Below are 18,006 nucleotides of genomic sequence, written 5' to 3' on the forward strand. Positions count from 1 at the left end.
TTATGTTTGGTAAATGATAACGCGTATGCTGCATTTGTTTGGTGAAGTTTGATTAATTACAAAGTTTAAAAAAAGACTAAGATTTTTAAAAATAGGGTGATGGGTAGTGGAGGGTTGTTTTGCTTTTCGAGGGTTTAGAATTGTTGATACTTGTCATCGTATTAACCTTATTATTACAACTTTTTTTTTTGGTACCTATTATCGTATGTTATTTATCTTGTTTTGATTACTACGCTATATTTTATTGTTCTTGTTCCTTTCATGTTGACTTTACATTGTTTTCCTTCGTTACTTGTTATGATTTCTGCATTGTTTTCTTCTTTTTTATAATAAATTTATTACTTCTGTGTCGAGAATATTTCGAAAACACCTTTTAATGATAAAATATATGTATACTCTCACTACTATTGGATCTATCTAGATATATTATTGTTATTGTATAATTTTAAATATGACATAATATTTAATGTATGTCAATGAAAACTCTAATTAAGGGTAACTAAATAGAATGTATAAGTTGATCGTTTCTAAAAGAAATGTACCAAATATTGTAGAATGGGCCAAAATACACACGATATATCTTGTGTAATTTCACCGTAGGGTTTAAAGAGGTTAAAGTATGTACAAAGACACGTCGAGCGATTGTTATAACTCAAATACTTCATATAAAAAATAGTTGAAGGAAAAAAATATGAAAATAAAAAAAGACATAGCAAATAATAATTAAATAAAAGACATCATATAGCTTGCAAAAAACAAGGAACAACAATAACAAAATAATCAACAAATTATAACAAGAGCCTTTTTAAATTTGTGTCAAATTAAATAATGTTATAAAATCAACATAGGGAATATTCTTTTATTTTCTATCAATCTAATCAAACTGTCATAGGAAATTGAACTTCAATTGTTAGTAGGGGCTTGAAAATAGACTTTTGAACATACACTAATAAAATATTTAAATATTCTGCAAGTATATGTAGGTACAAAATTGCACATAATCATCAAACAACTTTTTTATTTTTAATTAAAAACTTTAATTCAAACCTTGGATATAAGTCATTTTTGATTAAAAATGTATTTTAAATTCAAAATTAAATTTTTCGTTATGTATCTAAATTAATCGAGATAAACAAGAAAAAGGGGAAGACAAAATGATGATAATATAAAGGAACAAAAATAATGTAGTGGATAATTAAGGCATATATCACTTTCTCAAGCCCCTTTTCTGCTAATTTTGTACTTTTGGACTTGAAAATTTTGCCCTATAATTATAACTAGAAAAAAAAATCTTTTTTTTGCTGCTATTTGCAGATTTGCTCCCTCAAATTCCCTATCTTTCAACAATCCAATCAAATCTTTTGGTCATAAATACTTTCCTTTTGGACCATAAAAAAGGCAGTACTTGACAAAATAAAATCTTAACCAAAAGATATGTTTGTTTAGCAAATACACATGATTTTATACAGAGTGATATTAGTTTTTTTTTTTAAAAAAAAAAAAATATCGAATTTATAAGCTCATCAAATTAGTAAATACCGTAAGGGCGTGTGTTTGATTTTTCGATTTGATTTTGCATTATTCGGTTTGAATTTTTTTGATTTTTGGTTTTGTAAAGTGTAATTCAATCCGATCCAAAAAGAATTGATTTGGTTTGGTTTTCCTCTATTCGGTTCGGCTCTTTTCGATTTATGTCAATCTTTAATATCATAACCAAACTAACAATATTAAATCCCTTGTAATTCATAAGTAGTAGAACTTAATAATACAATACTTATAAGTATACCTATTAAAAATGTTCAAACACAAAATATAAACGTTATCATCAGGAAAGAAATAAAAAGTGGTTAACTTCAATTCAATCCCAAACATAAACACTTTATATATCTATATATAATTCGTTTTTTTTTTCGATATTTTGATTTTGATTTTTTAAAATTCGAAACCAAACCATAAAACCAAACAAAGTAAATTATTAATCCAAAATCAATTCGAAAAATCAAAAAACCAATCCGAATAAAATTTCAATTTGATTATTTGGAAGCTAAGGTGCGATAAGCTTAAACAAATTTTTTTTGATATACTATGTATACTCATAAGTCATAATAAAGTATGTTGGAGCTTTTTAGAAAAAAGTAAATGTGTTTTGATATATTTAAAACCTTTTTATTTTAAGCCTCTTATTCGTACTTTGTAGCAATATTTATGTGTTTGTGTATAAAGTCATGTATACTTTGTATATATAGAGTATATATTGTAATTATATAATTTTAGTTACTAGTTATGGATTACAATATATTTTACTCAATTATTTGTATTTATTTAAATTCTCTAAAAATAAATTTAAAATTATGTTAAAAATCTGATGACGTAGGCTACCCAATATATCCAAGCCTAAATAGTTACATTACTATTTATCGATTTTAACCTGTTTAAATTCGGTTAAGATTGTCAATTCAACACCTTCTAAGTATTATTATGTTTGAATTAGACAATTCAGTGTATTAAAGCTTTTGTTACGTGTGAAAATATATGGAATAATTTATCCCTTAGTAGGATTGTATTGTTAAATAGATTTTGATTTTGTAATTTGTAGTATCTAAATGGTGGGGATATATGGCTAAAAGTGTAAATCAGCCACAAATGTAACATTATTGCAAAAAAAAAAGAGAGAAAATATAAAGAAATATAGGTGATGTTTTATTTGTTATTAAAATATAATAAAGTTTTCCAATAATTATTACTTATTAAATAAATAACACATATGAGGTGGAATAATTGGGACACAAGTTCGTTTAAATTTTATGAAAAGATAAAAGGGCAGTATTTAATAGCTTTTGATTCGAAATATATATACTAACACGTATAAAAACGGGTAACATCACATGATTTTATGCGTTATACTATAGATCCTCCTCATTCGCTAGATAAATTTAAGATTTGAACATTAGAATCCAAGTTTAATATTCTATTGCAATTTATTTAATTTATTAAGTCTAAAGTTTTACTATTTATATTTCGAATGGTTGAAGTTGAACACCTACTTTGAAGTAACAGAAAGAACAATATCAACTGGTGTGAGAGAGACAGAATTGAAAGAGGATTTTTCACTTCTTTCTCTCATTCAAAATATATATAAACATCTTAAATAACGCTCCTAAATATCCTAATCAATAAAAGAAAGAAAATTATTTACGTAATTTTATTTCTATCTCGAATAAATAGAACGACTATTTTTAAAATATTATCACTCAAATAAGCCATAAATACACCAATCATTTGTTTTTAAAGTATTATATTAATTATAGCTTTTACTCTAATGCTTGTTTGCGTACCTTTTCTAGTTACATTGCACTTTAGTGTAGTGGTACAATTTTTATATTTCTCGTCCATAATTAGCCATTTTTATAGTTTAAATAATAGCTCTTCATTTTATATTTTAAATATATTATAATCCACTTTAGCTTTTTTGGTTTATATTTGATTCACTTTGATTTTCTTCTTCATTAGAGATTTAAATTTTAATAGAAAATATAAAGTTATTTTAGTATTTATAAAAAAAATGAGAAAGTGAGAATTTTTATCGACTTATAACTTGAATAAAAGAAACTGTCTTTTTGGATCTCTAACGCGTAACAATGAAGATCTCATGTGTTAAAATGAAGATATCTTGTAAAAATAACATGAAGTTCTAAAAAATGATTTCTCATATGAAGTTTATATCTTATTTAATCTAAATATAAAGTTTAGACTTTCTTTTTTTGAAAGACATGTACGAACAAACCAATTATACATTACTCAATAGTTTCATTATCTAAAAGAAAATCATATATATTTAATATATTTATTAGTGAAAGATTAATGATTTATCATATTGACCAATTGCAGGCCTCCAAAATGATTTTTAAAATGACACAATTATTAAACCAAATTAAGGGGGTTTAGTGAGCTAATCAGTTGATGTTTAGTAAAGAAAGTCAACTACTACTTGTTAATTACACAATCCCCAATTTGGAATTTTAATAATATCATCAATAATGATTCCATGTGAATCACTTGGTAATGATGGAAGCATATCGTTGGCATATTTTACTTTCTCAATTTATTAATTACCAATACATTTTCTCTTTGATGTGTCTAATTATACACTGTAAACTTAAATCAATCGAAATAAATAAATACCTAATATCAATTGTGTAAAGAAAAACTCTGACTAGGGAATTACCTCTTAATTTAAGATTTTTTGACGTGAATCTTAATTAATCTAGAATTTCAATATATATATTTTTAAGATGTTCTTCAAATCAATCAGAATTTATTACCATATAGATATACTAACAATGACATATTCAAATCTAGTTTACGAGTTTGATATAAAATTAGAATTTTAAATTAAATCTTATATACATGATTAATATGTAATTGTATTAATACAAATAAAATTAGATATTATTTTCAAAATTCAATCATTAACATCTAAATTCTGAATCCCATCAATATTTTAAATTTATTGGCCATTGTGAAATCCACCATTTCAGCATGGGATTACAATAATGTTTTCCTTTGCCTTGTCTAGTGGTTTCACATATATATATCATGAGTGAATTTTTAATATTTGCATCCAATAAAGTAGGAAAGTTTTCTTTATGGTGCAACTTTAACCTATCATTATCAAGACATGATCTTTTCTTGTATTTTCCAATTATTACATTTGATATATTGGGAATGCCATAGAAAAAATGTTCTAGTATTCACATCATTATATTATAAAAATAATAAAATAGGTCTTAGACAAAATGTTTATAAAGCAATGGACATCATTGCCTAAGGTCTAATTTTTTTTTTAGCATGTGCCAAGATAATACATGTTCGAAATTTTACACTTTTTTAAAATTTATAATAAGTTATGACATTTGAATGATTGTATTGTGCTTAAAACCCGTAGTGATTTTAAATATGTCAAAGTTGAATATACAAGTGAAATTCCATACTAAAATAGTTGTAGAAAATAAAAGCTTATATATATAAAGCGGAAAAAAAATCATTTTACTTCAGTTAAAGAGAGAATAATATCACATAATTATGTTAATCATATTTATTAAATTGTTTTAGTCCAACAATTAATATCAAAATTAAATCAATAATTCAATCAAACAAGTACGAAGATGATAAAGTAATGACTAAGACTTCACTTAGCGCGACCTGTAATTATTTACATATCAAATTACTACCTTTATTCGTATTTTAAAGGTGTGAATGCACAAAAATAATGAGGGTTCTATAAGTTATTGATATCACATGATATGAATGTGACACATAACAATCTTTAGTGTAACCAATGAATCTTTATTAAAAAAATTACGTTAATTTCACTTAAATAGATGTGACTCACAACAAATCTTCAATTTAATCCATGAACCTTGATGAGAAAAATCATGTTAATTTCGTCTAAATAGACAATAGCAATTGACAAATATCGTATTAGGAACATATTTTAATTTATTTTTAACTCAACAATCATAACATTCACATACTTATAATAATATTTTTAAAATAATATCATATAAATTAAAATGATAAAATAATACGGACTAATACGTTTCGAATTAAAGAAAGTGCGATAGCCGACCAAATTAAAGAACTTTTAAATTTGTCCCTTCAAGTTTCGTTTTCTAATGAATGAGGAAACCTAATCATTAACCCAACCTCCTAATTACAATAATAAAACTCCAAATAAGGAAAATCACACTTCAACAAATAGCAATGCATTTTTCTCAAACAAATCTCCACGGTAACAAAAACAATTTTTAGCGACATTAAATATTAACAATAAGCCGCTAAATATTTTAGAAACATATAAAAAAAGTAAAATATCCTATAATAGGTCATATCGATATATTCAAATTCGTTTCAAAAAGTAAAATATTCTATAATAAATCAAAAGAGTTAAATGGTATATTCTATAGAATTGTTTGTTTAAATTGATTATATTCAAATTCATATTGTAAGGTATTTAAGATAAAATGTATTATAGCAAATATGACTTTGTCTTTAGGAGGATTTATAACAGAACTTCTAACTAAAAGATAAAAAAGTATCCATTATTTTATGATAACATTTAATAGAACATGAAATTTTGGAAACTAAGCTTTTAATACATAATAAAAGTATTTTTAAAATCTAACGATCTTAAATATGATATTATATTTCTATAACTATAAAAAATACTTCTTAAATAGTTAATAAAAAGTTAGAAAACTTTCAAATGTAAAAAGGTACTATTATTTATCTTAAAACATATTTTTAAAAACAGATTTACTTCCTCATAAAATAAAACAAATTCATAAAATAATCACGCGATGATAAAAACATTAATTATAGCGGATCTTGTTCACATAAAACTTACAGATGCACACTATGTATTAATATATATAGTTTAGTTATTTAATTTAGTAAGTAATATATAAATATGATAATTTTATCAAATCACTTGATTATAACAACTTGTCGTGGCTTAATGTAAGCATTTCAGACGTTTACATCAAATATATTTATTTACTATAATTAAATTATAACTTAAGCTAAAATATTGTTTATGTTTTCTTTTATTTATTATTTTCTTTTAATAAATATGACAAATCAAAATATGACAAATAAAAATAAATGAAGAATATATATTAACTATTTGAAATTATTTATCATGTATTAATTGATTTGCACCAATTACGGATGCATTTTTTTTAAAAGGTTGATATCAATAGCCACTCAACAATAACAACAGCTCATGCAGGGGCGGATCTAATGTGGAGGTGCCACGACATCCAGTGATTTCGAAAAAAATATTATATATATATATATATATATATATATATATATTAGTTTTGCCATCAATATTTATCCCACATAGGCTATGCAGGTTCGAACTTGGCCATCAACACTTTCTTTTTTTCCTTTTCTTTTTCTCTATTCATTCTTATTTATTTGTATTCTTTATTAATTCAAATTGACTTCCCCCCCCCCCCCCCTTTTTTTTTCTATATTTGTTCTTATTTATTACTATTTTTTATTAATTTAAATTGACCTCTTTTCATAATTAATATGAGTGTAACGTATTTTTTTTAATCTCTTGATATGAGTGTAACGTATTTTTTTTTTTATCAATTAGTGAGTATTGAATTATAAGCATTAAATAAATATTATTAAGAATATATTTAAATTGTAGTTTTAAAAAAACATAAGTTTCAAAAATGATTTTTTTTTAATTTAAAGGTTCTTGCGATCTTCATCGACATTTTTGTTATGTAACATGACTAAGCTGAAACTACAATTTTTATTCTTTCTCAACTATATATTTTCAATAACACATAAAGTCAACGGAAGATGAATATATTATGTTCATACAATTAGATGGTTTATACAAACACAAATTTTAATGCGAAGAATCTTTTTTTTTTCTTGAAAGTTTCAGCGAAGAAGATATCAAATTCCAAAAAGGAAATAAAATTGAATTGTTTAGTTATATCTAATTACATAATATCTAAAAGAAAATATTACTACATGCATATTTGATCGATTCATTTATAAAATAAATAAAATTAATAACGTGAGTTATAACCCAAAATTAAAGCAATCGATCCTTTCGTCTTACTTGAACGTTGTGACACCCCCGACCTCCAAATCCTAGATCCGCTTCTGAGTATATGTAATGTGTATTTAGTGTTATTTTTTTCTCCTTTTAAAATCTTAAGATAATCATTACAATCTCAATAACAGTTACAAATCACACAAGAAATATAAAGCGCACGAAACAAGTCTATGTTGTGAGACACTCGATTTAAAAGGCATCAAGGAGAATTAATTTCATTATATGTGTGAATTGCTATCCTTCAAATAGTCTAGGTCATTTGGAATGACGATCTATCTACTTTATAAGATATAAATATAATTTACGATAAATCAATAACCAACCTAAAATAACCGCTCATTTAAGTTAAAAGAATAAAAGATTATATAATTGGCCAATTGCGTAACTTCCCCTAAAGTTTTGCCTTTTAAATTGCCCCATCTAATATTTTCCTTTTTTTGATAAAAGCCTAAAACTCACGTTACTGATTTGCCTTTTTCAGACGATTCTCTATTAAATGACATGATCACCCTTTATCCAACAGCCAAAAAGAGGCAACTACCATGGACAGAACTGTCATTTCAAGTACCCAAAAGTAACTGACGGATTTTATATATAAATATAAAAGTTTATCTTCTACCGTTTAATATTGTAATGAAACTTAATCTACGGTTGATATAAGCACCCCACAATATTCTCCTGTACTACTGATGCACCTGATCTTCTCTTCCCGCTACTTACCCTTTCACACTTTTAACCGCTATCGAAACAAAAGTCCTTCTAGAACATTTTTAAATTCATTCCATACGTTGGATAAGGATTTAAAAATGAAAATGTTATTGAATTCGAATATGAATTGAAATTATTTTTTTAAAAAATTATGGACGATTTGAAGTAAAAGTTGTGCAAATAGTTTTTTTTTTAGGGAAACTTTAAAATAGAATGTATTTAGTTGTTCAATATTATACAAATTCAAATGTTTATTTGTGTACGTCATAAATATTAGTTGATCTTTTATTAAAAGACACATTAATAGTATAACTTATTTTTAATCACATTTTGAAAGTGTTTTTGCCAAAATATAATTTAATCATCCTTATTTCAAATTATAATATTTTTTAACGTAAATTTAAATTAATCGAACACTAATTAAAAAAAGCAAAGGGTATGAATTATGATTATTTTCGAGAGCCGGCAGGCATTTGGTTGAACCAAATTATCAACCACTTTCCTTCACACTTCTTGTTTTTTACAACTAAACAATTAAAATCAAATTATTTATTTCCCATTTGATTTATTTATTTCTTTTTTTTTCTTTTTGATTATATATAACTCTCTAAATTATCCGCACTTTTTCTCTTTTTTATTTTTTCTAAAATTATTCCATTTCTCTCTCTCTGCGTTTCTCCATTCCCGCCGGAGAACTGCTTTGTTTGCCGGTGAACAGTTGCCGGTGAAGTTGCAACGCGCATAGTTTCTATGTTTCCATGCTTTTGAGTAGTGTCCGTTGTTTCCGCTCCTGGATAGAGTATCCGGAATCGCCGGCAAACGTTTTTCGTGTTGCCGGAAAGCTGCTTGTTGCTGGTGTACAGTGTCTCCAGAGAATATACACTCTCTCAGATTCTCTATTGTGTTCTATTTTATAGTAGTGTACTTTGTTCCTGTGCGTAGTTCGATCACTCGAGCTGTGGAATCGTTCTGATCTCTGAGTTTGGCTTGGTTTATGCAATCTGGAGGTAATGTAGCCAGCCTAATGCTTTGTTTATCGTTTATTGTGCTGTAAATTGTGTTCTAGGGCTTGGTTGACGGTCTCTGTCTCTGTTTTTTTCTTTTTCCTTCGTTGTTGCTGTTTCTGATTTAATTTTCCGGTGAAGTGTAGGAGAAGACTGCCGGAGGGGACTATGAGCTTTGGAATACGATGCTATGAGAACAGTTGACGGTACAGTTTTATATTTAAAAGAGTGTGACGTTTCTTGTAAGTTTTTCCTATTTTGATAATGGTGAATGTGCTTTTGTTCTTTACGCTTGAAGTTTGGATCACGAGCATTTTCATAGAAAACAAACAATTCCTATAGTTTTTTTCCCCGTAAATTTAAGGTTTCGTATATTATGTTTTTGCAGTATTAGTATTGGAATGGAACAGTCCAAATATATAGAGAAGAACAGATACTGCAGATTCATATAGCTAATACTAACTAGTTTGGTTTGCTGCATAGTAGTAGTTGTAGTTTTCTCAGGAGGAGATGATCTTCAGTGGCCCGTTGCAATTTGAAAATATGAAAAGGAACCTATAAACAAAGGCAAAGCTAGGATTTTTGAGTTCATCAGTTCTAGATTTTAGAAAATGCAGATTAATGGGTTCTTGATAAATCATTTATACATAATATTAAGTGATTTTTAAACACAAATACATGGTTTGACCCAAAATTATTGGTCACGTTGAACCTGTCGCGAAGCATACCTCAGTCCTGCCTATAATGATCTCCTGTTGGAAAATCTATATAACTAAAATAGCTTTTGTAATGAGCCATATAACCGATTTCCCATTTTCTCTGTGGTTTCTTATGCAAAATCTGAAGTATTAACTTTAAATACATGAAATATTGCTGATAGAATGTCGAGGGAAGCTATGTTGGAGTTTTTGAAGCGAAAAAGGCTTCAACGAATGAAAGCAGAATCCATGAATGATTTGACTTCTGTCAGCAGTACAATGAGTAGAAGTGGAGGAGATGCCCTAAGATCTACAGCTTCCTGTGGTGTAAGAATTCGTGTTAATGCTGATATGCATTCAGGGTCGGGGACTTCTTTAAATGAAAGAAATGTTTTCCCAAAGCACAAGGTTGCGAAGTTTGATACGTCTGATCTTGAATGGACTGATAAAATTCCAGAATGTCCAGTGTATTATCCAAGTAAAGAGGAGTTTGAGGATCCTATAGTTTATCTCCAGAAGATAACTCCCGAAGCTTCTAAATATGGTAATGGTCTATATTAATATTGTGTCAAATAAGTCAACCCTTTCTTATGTCTGTCCTTGCAAGTCTGTTTCAATTATCTTTCCGGTAGAATTTACGTGCTAGTCCTGATTAAATATGTTTCTGTGATGGACCCTGGCTGTTAAGAATTAATGTACTTGCTATCTAGTTTCTTTGGCCTTATCTGTAGAGCTCTTCCATTTATATTTAGATAGCTCAAAGTTGTCCTAACTATAGTCAAAAACATATTGTAATTGCCTCTTGCTTTTTCTGGACCATGTTCTTGTCTAAGAATAGTTTCAGTTGGCTTCATTTGTTTGATAAGTGTTGATTCTACTTTGAAATGAAACAGGAATATGCAAGATTGTTTCCCCAATCATGGCTTCTGTTCCTGCTGGAGTAGTTTTGATGAAAGAGAAGGTTGGCTTTAAATTTACAACAAGGGTACAGCCACTTCGTCTAGCTGAGTGGGATAGAGATGACAGGGTTACTTTTTTCATGAGCGGGAGGTTAGTTCCTCATCATACTTGGTGTTCACTTAATTGCTAATTTGTCAGCTTTTGAGAAAAAAGTATGTTTTTCCAGAAACTACACATTTCGTGATTTCGAGAAAATGGCAAACAAGGTTTATGCTCGTAGGTATTGTAGTGCTGGATGTCTTCCTCCTACATATATGGAAAAAGAATTTTGGCATGAAATAGCTTCCGGAAAGACTGAGAGTGTTGAATATGCATGCGATGTCGATGGTAGTGCATTTTCATCTTCTCCCAATGATGAACTTGGAAAATGCAAATGGAATATGAAGGTGTAGATTTCATAGCAAGTTTCTTTTTGTTGTGCAATTCCTAATATGGAGTTTCTTTGTCTTCAAGGATATGTTCTATTGTCAGTATAAAAACGAGTTTTCGTGCCTTGTATCTGGTGTGCAAATTTATTTTGTTTTCGCATTCAGTGTTGTTTGATAGTGTTTTCCCTCAACCTTCTCTTTTACTCTTTTCCTAGCTATTCTGGTATATCCCTTTTTTCTTCCTTTCTGACCCTTCCACAACGAAGGACAAAGTAAAAAATTTTTCATAATTTTCCGTGCATCAGCTTCTCCTGACTCCCATCAACGTAAGATGTAATATAACGGTGCTAAATGTCTTTTTGTTTACCATCTTTGTTCTAATAAACCCTCTATTTTTGGTTTCAGAGATTTTCTTGCCTACCTAAATCAGTACTTCGACTACTCGAAAAAGCAATCCCGGTAAACAGATTAGTTTTTGCACCTTTATCATTGAAATTTCGATCCAACCTGATTATTCCTGACTTCTTATTTATGTATCTTATAGGGAGTTACAGAACCGATGTTGTACATTGGAATGCTATTTAGTATGTTTGCCTGGCATGTTGAAGATCACTACTTGTACAGGTGTGTTCTTTAATTCGAAGCATACATGTTAGTTCAGTTAATTTGGGGATTAATCATTTCTTCGTCTGTGTGTATAGCATCAATTATCATCACTGCGGCGCAGCAAAAACCTGGTACGGTATTCCAGGTCATGCAGCACTCGACTTTGAAAAGGTTGTCCGAGAGAATGTCTATAACAATGATATCTTAACCGCCGATGGAGAGGATGGAGCCTTTGATGTGCTTTTGCAGAAGACAACATTTTTTCCTCCTAACATTTTATCAGAACATGATGTTCCTGTCTATAAAGCTGTTCAAAAGCCTGGTGAATTTATAGTAACTTTTCCAAGAGCATATCATGCCGGATTCAGCCATGGTAAACCTCTTTTTTCTTTTCTAGACTTAAAGAGTCTAAGGTTGTATATAACTGAAACCTGCAACTCTGACAGCTCTCGAGCACTCCTCTAATTTTGGGCCTTGATGTTCTTTTTTCTTTTTTTTTAAAAATTCTTGGGGTTTCATCTTAGCTGACAGATAGGTGTTAGTTAATTCTCTTTCCCTAATGTGTAGGTTTTAACTGTGGTGAGGCTGTAAACTTTGCAACTGGTGATTGGTTTCCAATCGGTTCAATTGCTAGCCGCCGTTATGCACTCCTGAACAGGGTGCCTCTTCTTCCCAATGAGGAACTTCTCTGCAAAGAAGCAATGCTTTTACTTACGGATTTGGAACTTGAATATTCAGCTATTTCATCTGCAGACTTGATCACCCACCATACCATCAAAGTTTCTTTTATAAATTTAATGCGGTTTCACCATCGTGCTCGCTGGTGCTTCCTGAAATTAAAAGCATTTTCTGGTATATCGTCATTTTCACACAGCACTATCCTCTGCAGCATATGCAAGCGTGACAGTTATGTAGCATATCTGAACTGCAGCTGCTATTCACATGCAGCATGCCTTCGCCATGGTATATTTGAATAAAACCTTTTCTCTGTCTATATTTGTTAGTTATAGTGACAACACACTTAAGAGCTGATGAATTGGTATATGGTTTCTTCATCAGATCCTAGGTCACTTCATTTTCCTTGTGGCAGCAGTAGAACCCTTTGCTTAAGGGAAGATATTTTGGACATTGAAACTACAGCTAGAAAGTTTGAGCTAGATGACAATGTTTTGCATGATGTTGCGCATTATCAAGAAGGTGATGACTTGGCTCTCCTCTTGAACATGTTTCCGCAAGCTGAAGAGGAAGGATATGTTCCATATTGTGAAATAAATTTTGAATGGACAGTAAAAGCTGAGGACCGGGTAGAACAAACATTTGATGAGCAAGCTTCCAATGCTCCTGCCTCTAGTATTGAACTCGTGCCCAATACTGGTTCGACAATGGAGCGGAATGACTGCCTCCCCACTAGTATTAATGTAAGTTACCTTCATCCAGATTATTATATTGGCAGAACTGTTTTGACTTCTATCATGCAGAAATGGAAATGTATTTTATTGCTTGCGCAGGTACAGGAAAATGCTTATAACTCTCAAGAAGGAAACAATATATCTGTGAAGCCTTTAAGAGACATTTCTAGGTGTAGAAGTGAAAGATTAGCTTGCTCACCTAGTGCTGACTATTTAAAAGTACATGAAAAAATAGCTCATGTTTCAGATGTTAGAACTGTTATTGACCAAGATGATGATGAGTCCGATTCAGAAATTTTCAGAGTGAAGCGACGTTTTAGAGCAGAAAATGGAAGTAGACGTGATTCAACATCAGTTAACATTGAGCACCAGGTATGTGGATACTGGGGTCTAAGTTTGGGTGCAATCTTTTGCTCTTTTTGGGTTTTCAAATTAAAGTTTCTAGTTAAACAGTTCTATGACAAGGGGAAAAGGTGTTGGTTTCTATTTGGCTTTTCAATGTGTATCTTCTGCATTCATTCATGTTCTCCCTTTCGTGTTTTGCATAAATTAGCCTTGTAACATACATAATCTACATACTTCTTCGATTCGTGAAGGGATTGAGTTCATAATTTGCTGTGTAACCTACAGTTAGATGGTCAAAAGATAATAATTCTTGGGGTCATTTGGTTTGAATTCAAGTTATGATGGGATTAATTATGTTGAGATTAGTTATGATGGGATTATTTTTTATTGAGTGTTTGGTTTGTTGTATTCAAAATAATAAATTTTAAGAACAATTTATTTGTTTACAAAAATGCCCTTCATGAATGTAAAAGTGATGTAACAAAAGGGTTGAAAGAGACATTTTGTCATTTACTTATTTTATCCCCGGATTACTATACCACCCAAGGGGAAGGATAGCTTATCCCGTTACTAATTATTAATCCCGAGACAAATTATCCCGGACTTGCCAACCAAAAAACAAATTAAGTGTTACTAATTATTAATCCCGAGACAAATTATCCCGAGACAAAGTTGCTAATGATAAAAGAAAAATATGCAAAAATTGCAATGACTAGTAGAAAGGCTGACAAGTCAAATTGCTAAACTTGAGATGTAAATCGTCATCATATTGTTTTCAAGAAATCGTGAAACCAATGTTGAGTAGCTAGCTAGGTTATAGGTATTTTATGGTAACTATAGATTAAGCATTGCATTGCATCATGGCTTTTGCTTCAATTTTGCATTCAAACCCAATATTGAAATTTTGCTACTTTGCTTTAAAAATCAGTTGTCTTATGGTTGTAACAACTTCTTTTCGATTTTTGTTACCAAATTTGGAGCAAAATGAGGAGTGTATTTAGTTACAGGGCTCGCTCACATAGTTTTGCTACCCACACTCTGTCGATCCAGGTGCGTTATTGGTAGTTTATGACTGTCTTGGCAGGTTAACAAGAAATGAAACTAATTGTTTTGTTTAACTGGATAGTATGGACGGTAACCTCACGTATCAAAATAAAATTTTATATTGCTAATCTCCAACTGTTGTTGTATTTCTATTTCATTGACCAGTTGAAAGTTGCATTCACCTTTTTTTTCTTGCTTCAGTGAGGACATTTCTTGTTTTTGGCGTGAAATTCTACTATAAGCTACTGAAGTATTCTTGGCATTTACTTTTCCAGGGTTACAAACGATTAAGGAAACATCAAACTGAAGGGGTCGTGTCCTTGTATTCATCAGACCGTTCCAATGCTAATTCAAGCCATTCCAAGGAAGACAAGTCGAGCAGAGGTGGTACACTTGCCATCTCTGTTAAGTTTAAGAAAGGGGCTAACGAAGAAGCATCTAGTAAGCAAAATGAGCATAAAAGAGATGAAAAGTCGGGGTATGAGTTGGGTAAGACTGTTGGAGAACCACCTCCAATAGAGATAGGACCAAAGAGGCTGAAAGTGAAGGTCCTACAATATTTAAGTTTGGAGGAAGAACTGAATAACTCATAAAATCCAACTTCAGTGACACCCATTTTCTCCAATGGAGGGACCTAACAAAAGGATGAAAAGTTAAATATTTAGGGGAAGCAGCTATGTAACTTTTAACCAAAACTTAGATTCAGGAAGTACATTCTATGTACAGGCCTCAAAAGGGGGCAAATGGAGCGCTGATGATTCTTATGGTTCTCAGGCCAGGGTGTTTTCCGTCTTTGGCAGGAGAACATATCAATCTGCCTCGTGGGCAGAGTTAGCTGATATTTGTGCTGCTAGGAGGTAGCAATACGTAGTGTAATAGCCGATAATGGTACTTTCCTTCCTTTGCCACGAGAAGATAGTAGATTCAGGTTAGGTACTTCACTCATGTACATTTTGTTCATTAACAAATTGGTCGATTCTTGTGAGGTCAAATGTCCAATATCAGGTCAGGTCTCTGATTTAAATGTGACATCTACTATCTATCTCCCTGTCATTATTCTTTTTGTAGCTAAGGGTCTTTTTGGCTTTTGAGACTACATGAATAGATACAAAGAAAATTGTTTCTACAGTTGCTTCAAGATTAGTTTAGTTTCCTAATGACCTTCACTTACTATGATGTAAAGTTGGACCTGTGTGTAGGATCTGTATTGAATATGATCGAAAGATTTTGGGTGCTAAGCCAAAATCTATAGAGAAATTCGAGACACAAACAGTGATTTTTGATTGAAACCATAAAGAAATGCATAGATATATACACACTTAATTATATAGTACTACAGATTCGAACTTGCTCTAAAATCTTGAATTTAAGTCTAAATTTTTTTTCAATGCAAAATCAAATTTAATCAGGCTCTAATATAAATATCAAAACATCAAATTAAAAGTTTGATTTAACATAAGGGGCCAAACATCATTTAATGATTTTCCAATCCATTGCTCTATGATTGACATCTCTCTGACCACTTTTCACTATACCTACCTACTCATTCTCCCTACCAACCTTCAACTGCCCTGCCATCCCCTTCACTGACTTATTCATGCATTTGCATGTACACAATTTATGACCAGTAACAAGAATCATGGCGATAACATCTTTCGTATATAATCAGAAGTTTCGAATTTAAAATAATAAATATCTTAATAAAGAGTGTTTGTTTTTTAAATGAATTTTACATAGCGAGAATCTACGTTAATCCTTCGAACGAATATCAAATATCGGAAGGAATAGGTATAGATTTGAATTATAAGATGATTGTGTAATGTTTTGATTATTCCAAAAGGAATATTTGAACAAATTTAATTTCCTTTGAAAAATAACATATTATGAAGGTTTGGTTGTGATAGAGACCATACTTTTAATTTTACTTATTATAAATTAATAGAATATAGTTTCATCTCAGTCCTTTCTCTGGACTGTACTGTCTTTTTCTGCTCAGCATTCAAGGCACTTTTCAAACTATTCCTATATGAATATGACTACTGCACATTTGTGCTGTGGATTTAACTTGAGGAAAAAATTGAGATTTGCCTTTGTAGTTTGTACTTTATATCAAAGGGTTAAGTTCGAGGAACAACTGGAGTGATTTTTGGACATTTAAGGGCTAATTTATACGAATTAGATAATTTTTTAAATATTTTTTACGTGTTACTCCATAAATATTTTGGTGACATGTTAGCTTTTGAATGTGCAGTTTCACCATTTTTAGAGTGATTTTTGTTCATTTAGGGGTCAATTTATAGGAATTAAGCGATTTTCTTAGTGAAAAATTTTCGCTCAAAAACAATTCGGGATCACATGTCACCAAATATTCATGGACTATAGCACATGAAAATTGACAAATTTGGTTTTTTCGACTTTGGGACTCGTTTGAACTTGAAAATGCGTTAGTTTGCCATTTGGGGTGAACTTATGCCATTAATAAAGTCTTAACGAACATTCATGATAAATTTCTTTCAAAAACAAGTGCAGATCACGTATCACCGAAAATTCATGGATTATAGCACACGAAAATCGGTAAATTTGATTTTTCCTACTTTAGGGCTCGTGTGAACTTGAAAATGTGTTTGTTTGCCCCTCAGGATCATCTCATGTCATTAATAAGGTCATAACGGACATCCATGAAAAGATTTGACAAAAAATAAGTTAGGATCGCGTATCACCAAAAATCAATGGACTATAGCACACAAAATTGGTAAATTTTATTTTTCCTGCTTTGGGTTCGTTTGAACTTGAAAATGCATTCGTTTTTCCCTCGGGATCAACTGATGCCATTAATAAGCCCCTTGTGACCAACATACTCCATTAATAAGGTTGTAACTGACATCCACAAAAATTTGGATAAGAGACATGTGGGATCACTATCACAAAAAATCAATGGACTATAAATTTAACTTTTCCCGCCTCGGAGCTCGTCGGAACTTGAAAATGTGTCTATTTGCCCCTCTGAACCAATTTATTCCATTAATAAGGTCATAATGTATGTCAATAAAAAAGTTTAGGGAAAACAAGTTGAGGTCGGCTATCACACAAAAAATCATGGACTATATAACATATTAAAAATGTTAATTCGATTATCCCACATTTATATTGAGGCTCTTTTGAACTTGAAAATGTGTTAGTTTGGCTCTCATGACCAATTGACTCCATTAATAGGGTCAT

General features: G+C 30.4%; 1 protein-coding gene across 6 annotated transcripts; it reads left to right on the forward strand.

The window, feature by feature from the left end:
- The first annotated feature begins 8,912 nt into the window (after positions 1-8,912).
- Positions 8,913-15,913, forward strand: LOC101268889 (lysine-specific demethylase JMJ13-like). 6 transcript variants are annotated; one of them, XM_010326167.4, is made up of 12 exons: positions 8,913-9,360; positions 9,504-9,563; positions 10,238-10,599; positions 10,949-11,105; positions 11,182-11,401; positions 11,789-11,842; positions 11,928-12,007; positions 12,085-12,362; positions 12,557-12,952; positions 13,049-13,407; positions 13,498-13,770; positions 15,063-15,913. In XM_010326167.4, the coding sequence occupies exons 3-12, from the start codon at positions 10,239-10,241 to the stop codon at positions 15,378-15,380; spliced, it is 2,496 nt and encodes an 831-aa protein (XP_010324469.2). In that variant the 5' UTR covers positions 8,913-9,360; positions 9,504-9,563; position 10,238; the 3' UTR covers positions 15,381-15,913. The 6 variants fall into 6 exon arrangements, 5 of the variants coding, with proteins under 5 accessions (XP_010324469.2, XP_004244665.2, XP_019070940.2 ...); XR_003247763.2 differs by having other exon boundaries at positions 8,975-9,360; positions 9,499-9,563; positions 13,498-14,793; positions 15,063-15,238; XM_004244617.5 differs by having other exon boundaries at positions 8,976-9,360; positions 9,499-9,563.
- Positions 15,914-18,006: the final 2,093 nt, after the last annotated feature.

This window comes from Solanum lycopersicum, chromosome 8 (genome assembly GCF_036512215.1).
Source record: "Solanum lycopersicum chromosome 8, SLM_r2.1".
NCBI lineage: Eukaryota > Viridiplantae > Streptophyta > Magnoliopsida > Solanales > Solanaceae > Solanum > Solanum lycopersicum.

What these genes read in the sequence shown, in the direction of transcription:
- LOC101268889 (XM_010326167.4), top strand. Translation starts at nt 10,239, where the DNA reads ATGTCGAGGGAAGCTATGTTGGAGTTTTTGAAGCGAAAAAGGCTTCAA. An exon ending in ACTTTTTTCATGAGCGGGAG is followed by an intron (nt 11,106 to 11,181) that starts GTTAGTTCCTCA and finishes ATGTTTTTCCAG; the next exon opens with AAACTACACATTTCGTGATT. An exon ending in TCATGCCGGATTCAGCCATG is followed by an intron (nt 12,363 to 12,556) that starts GTAAACCTCTTT and finishes CCTAATGTGTAG; the next exon opens with GTTTTAACTGTGGTGAGGCT.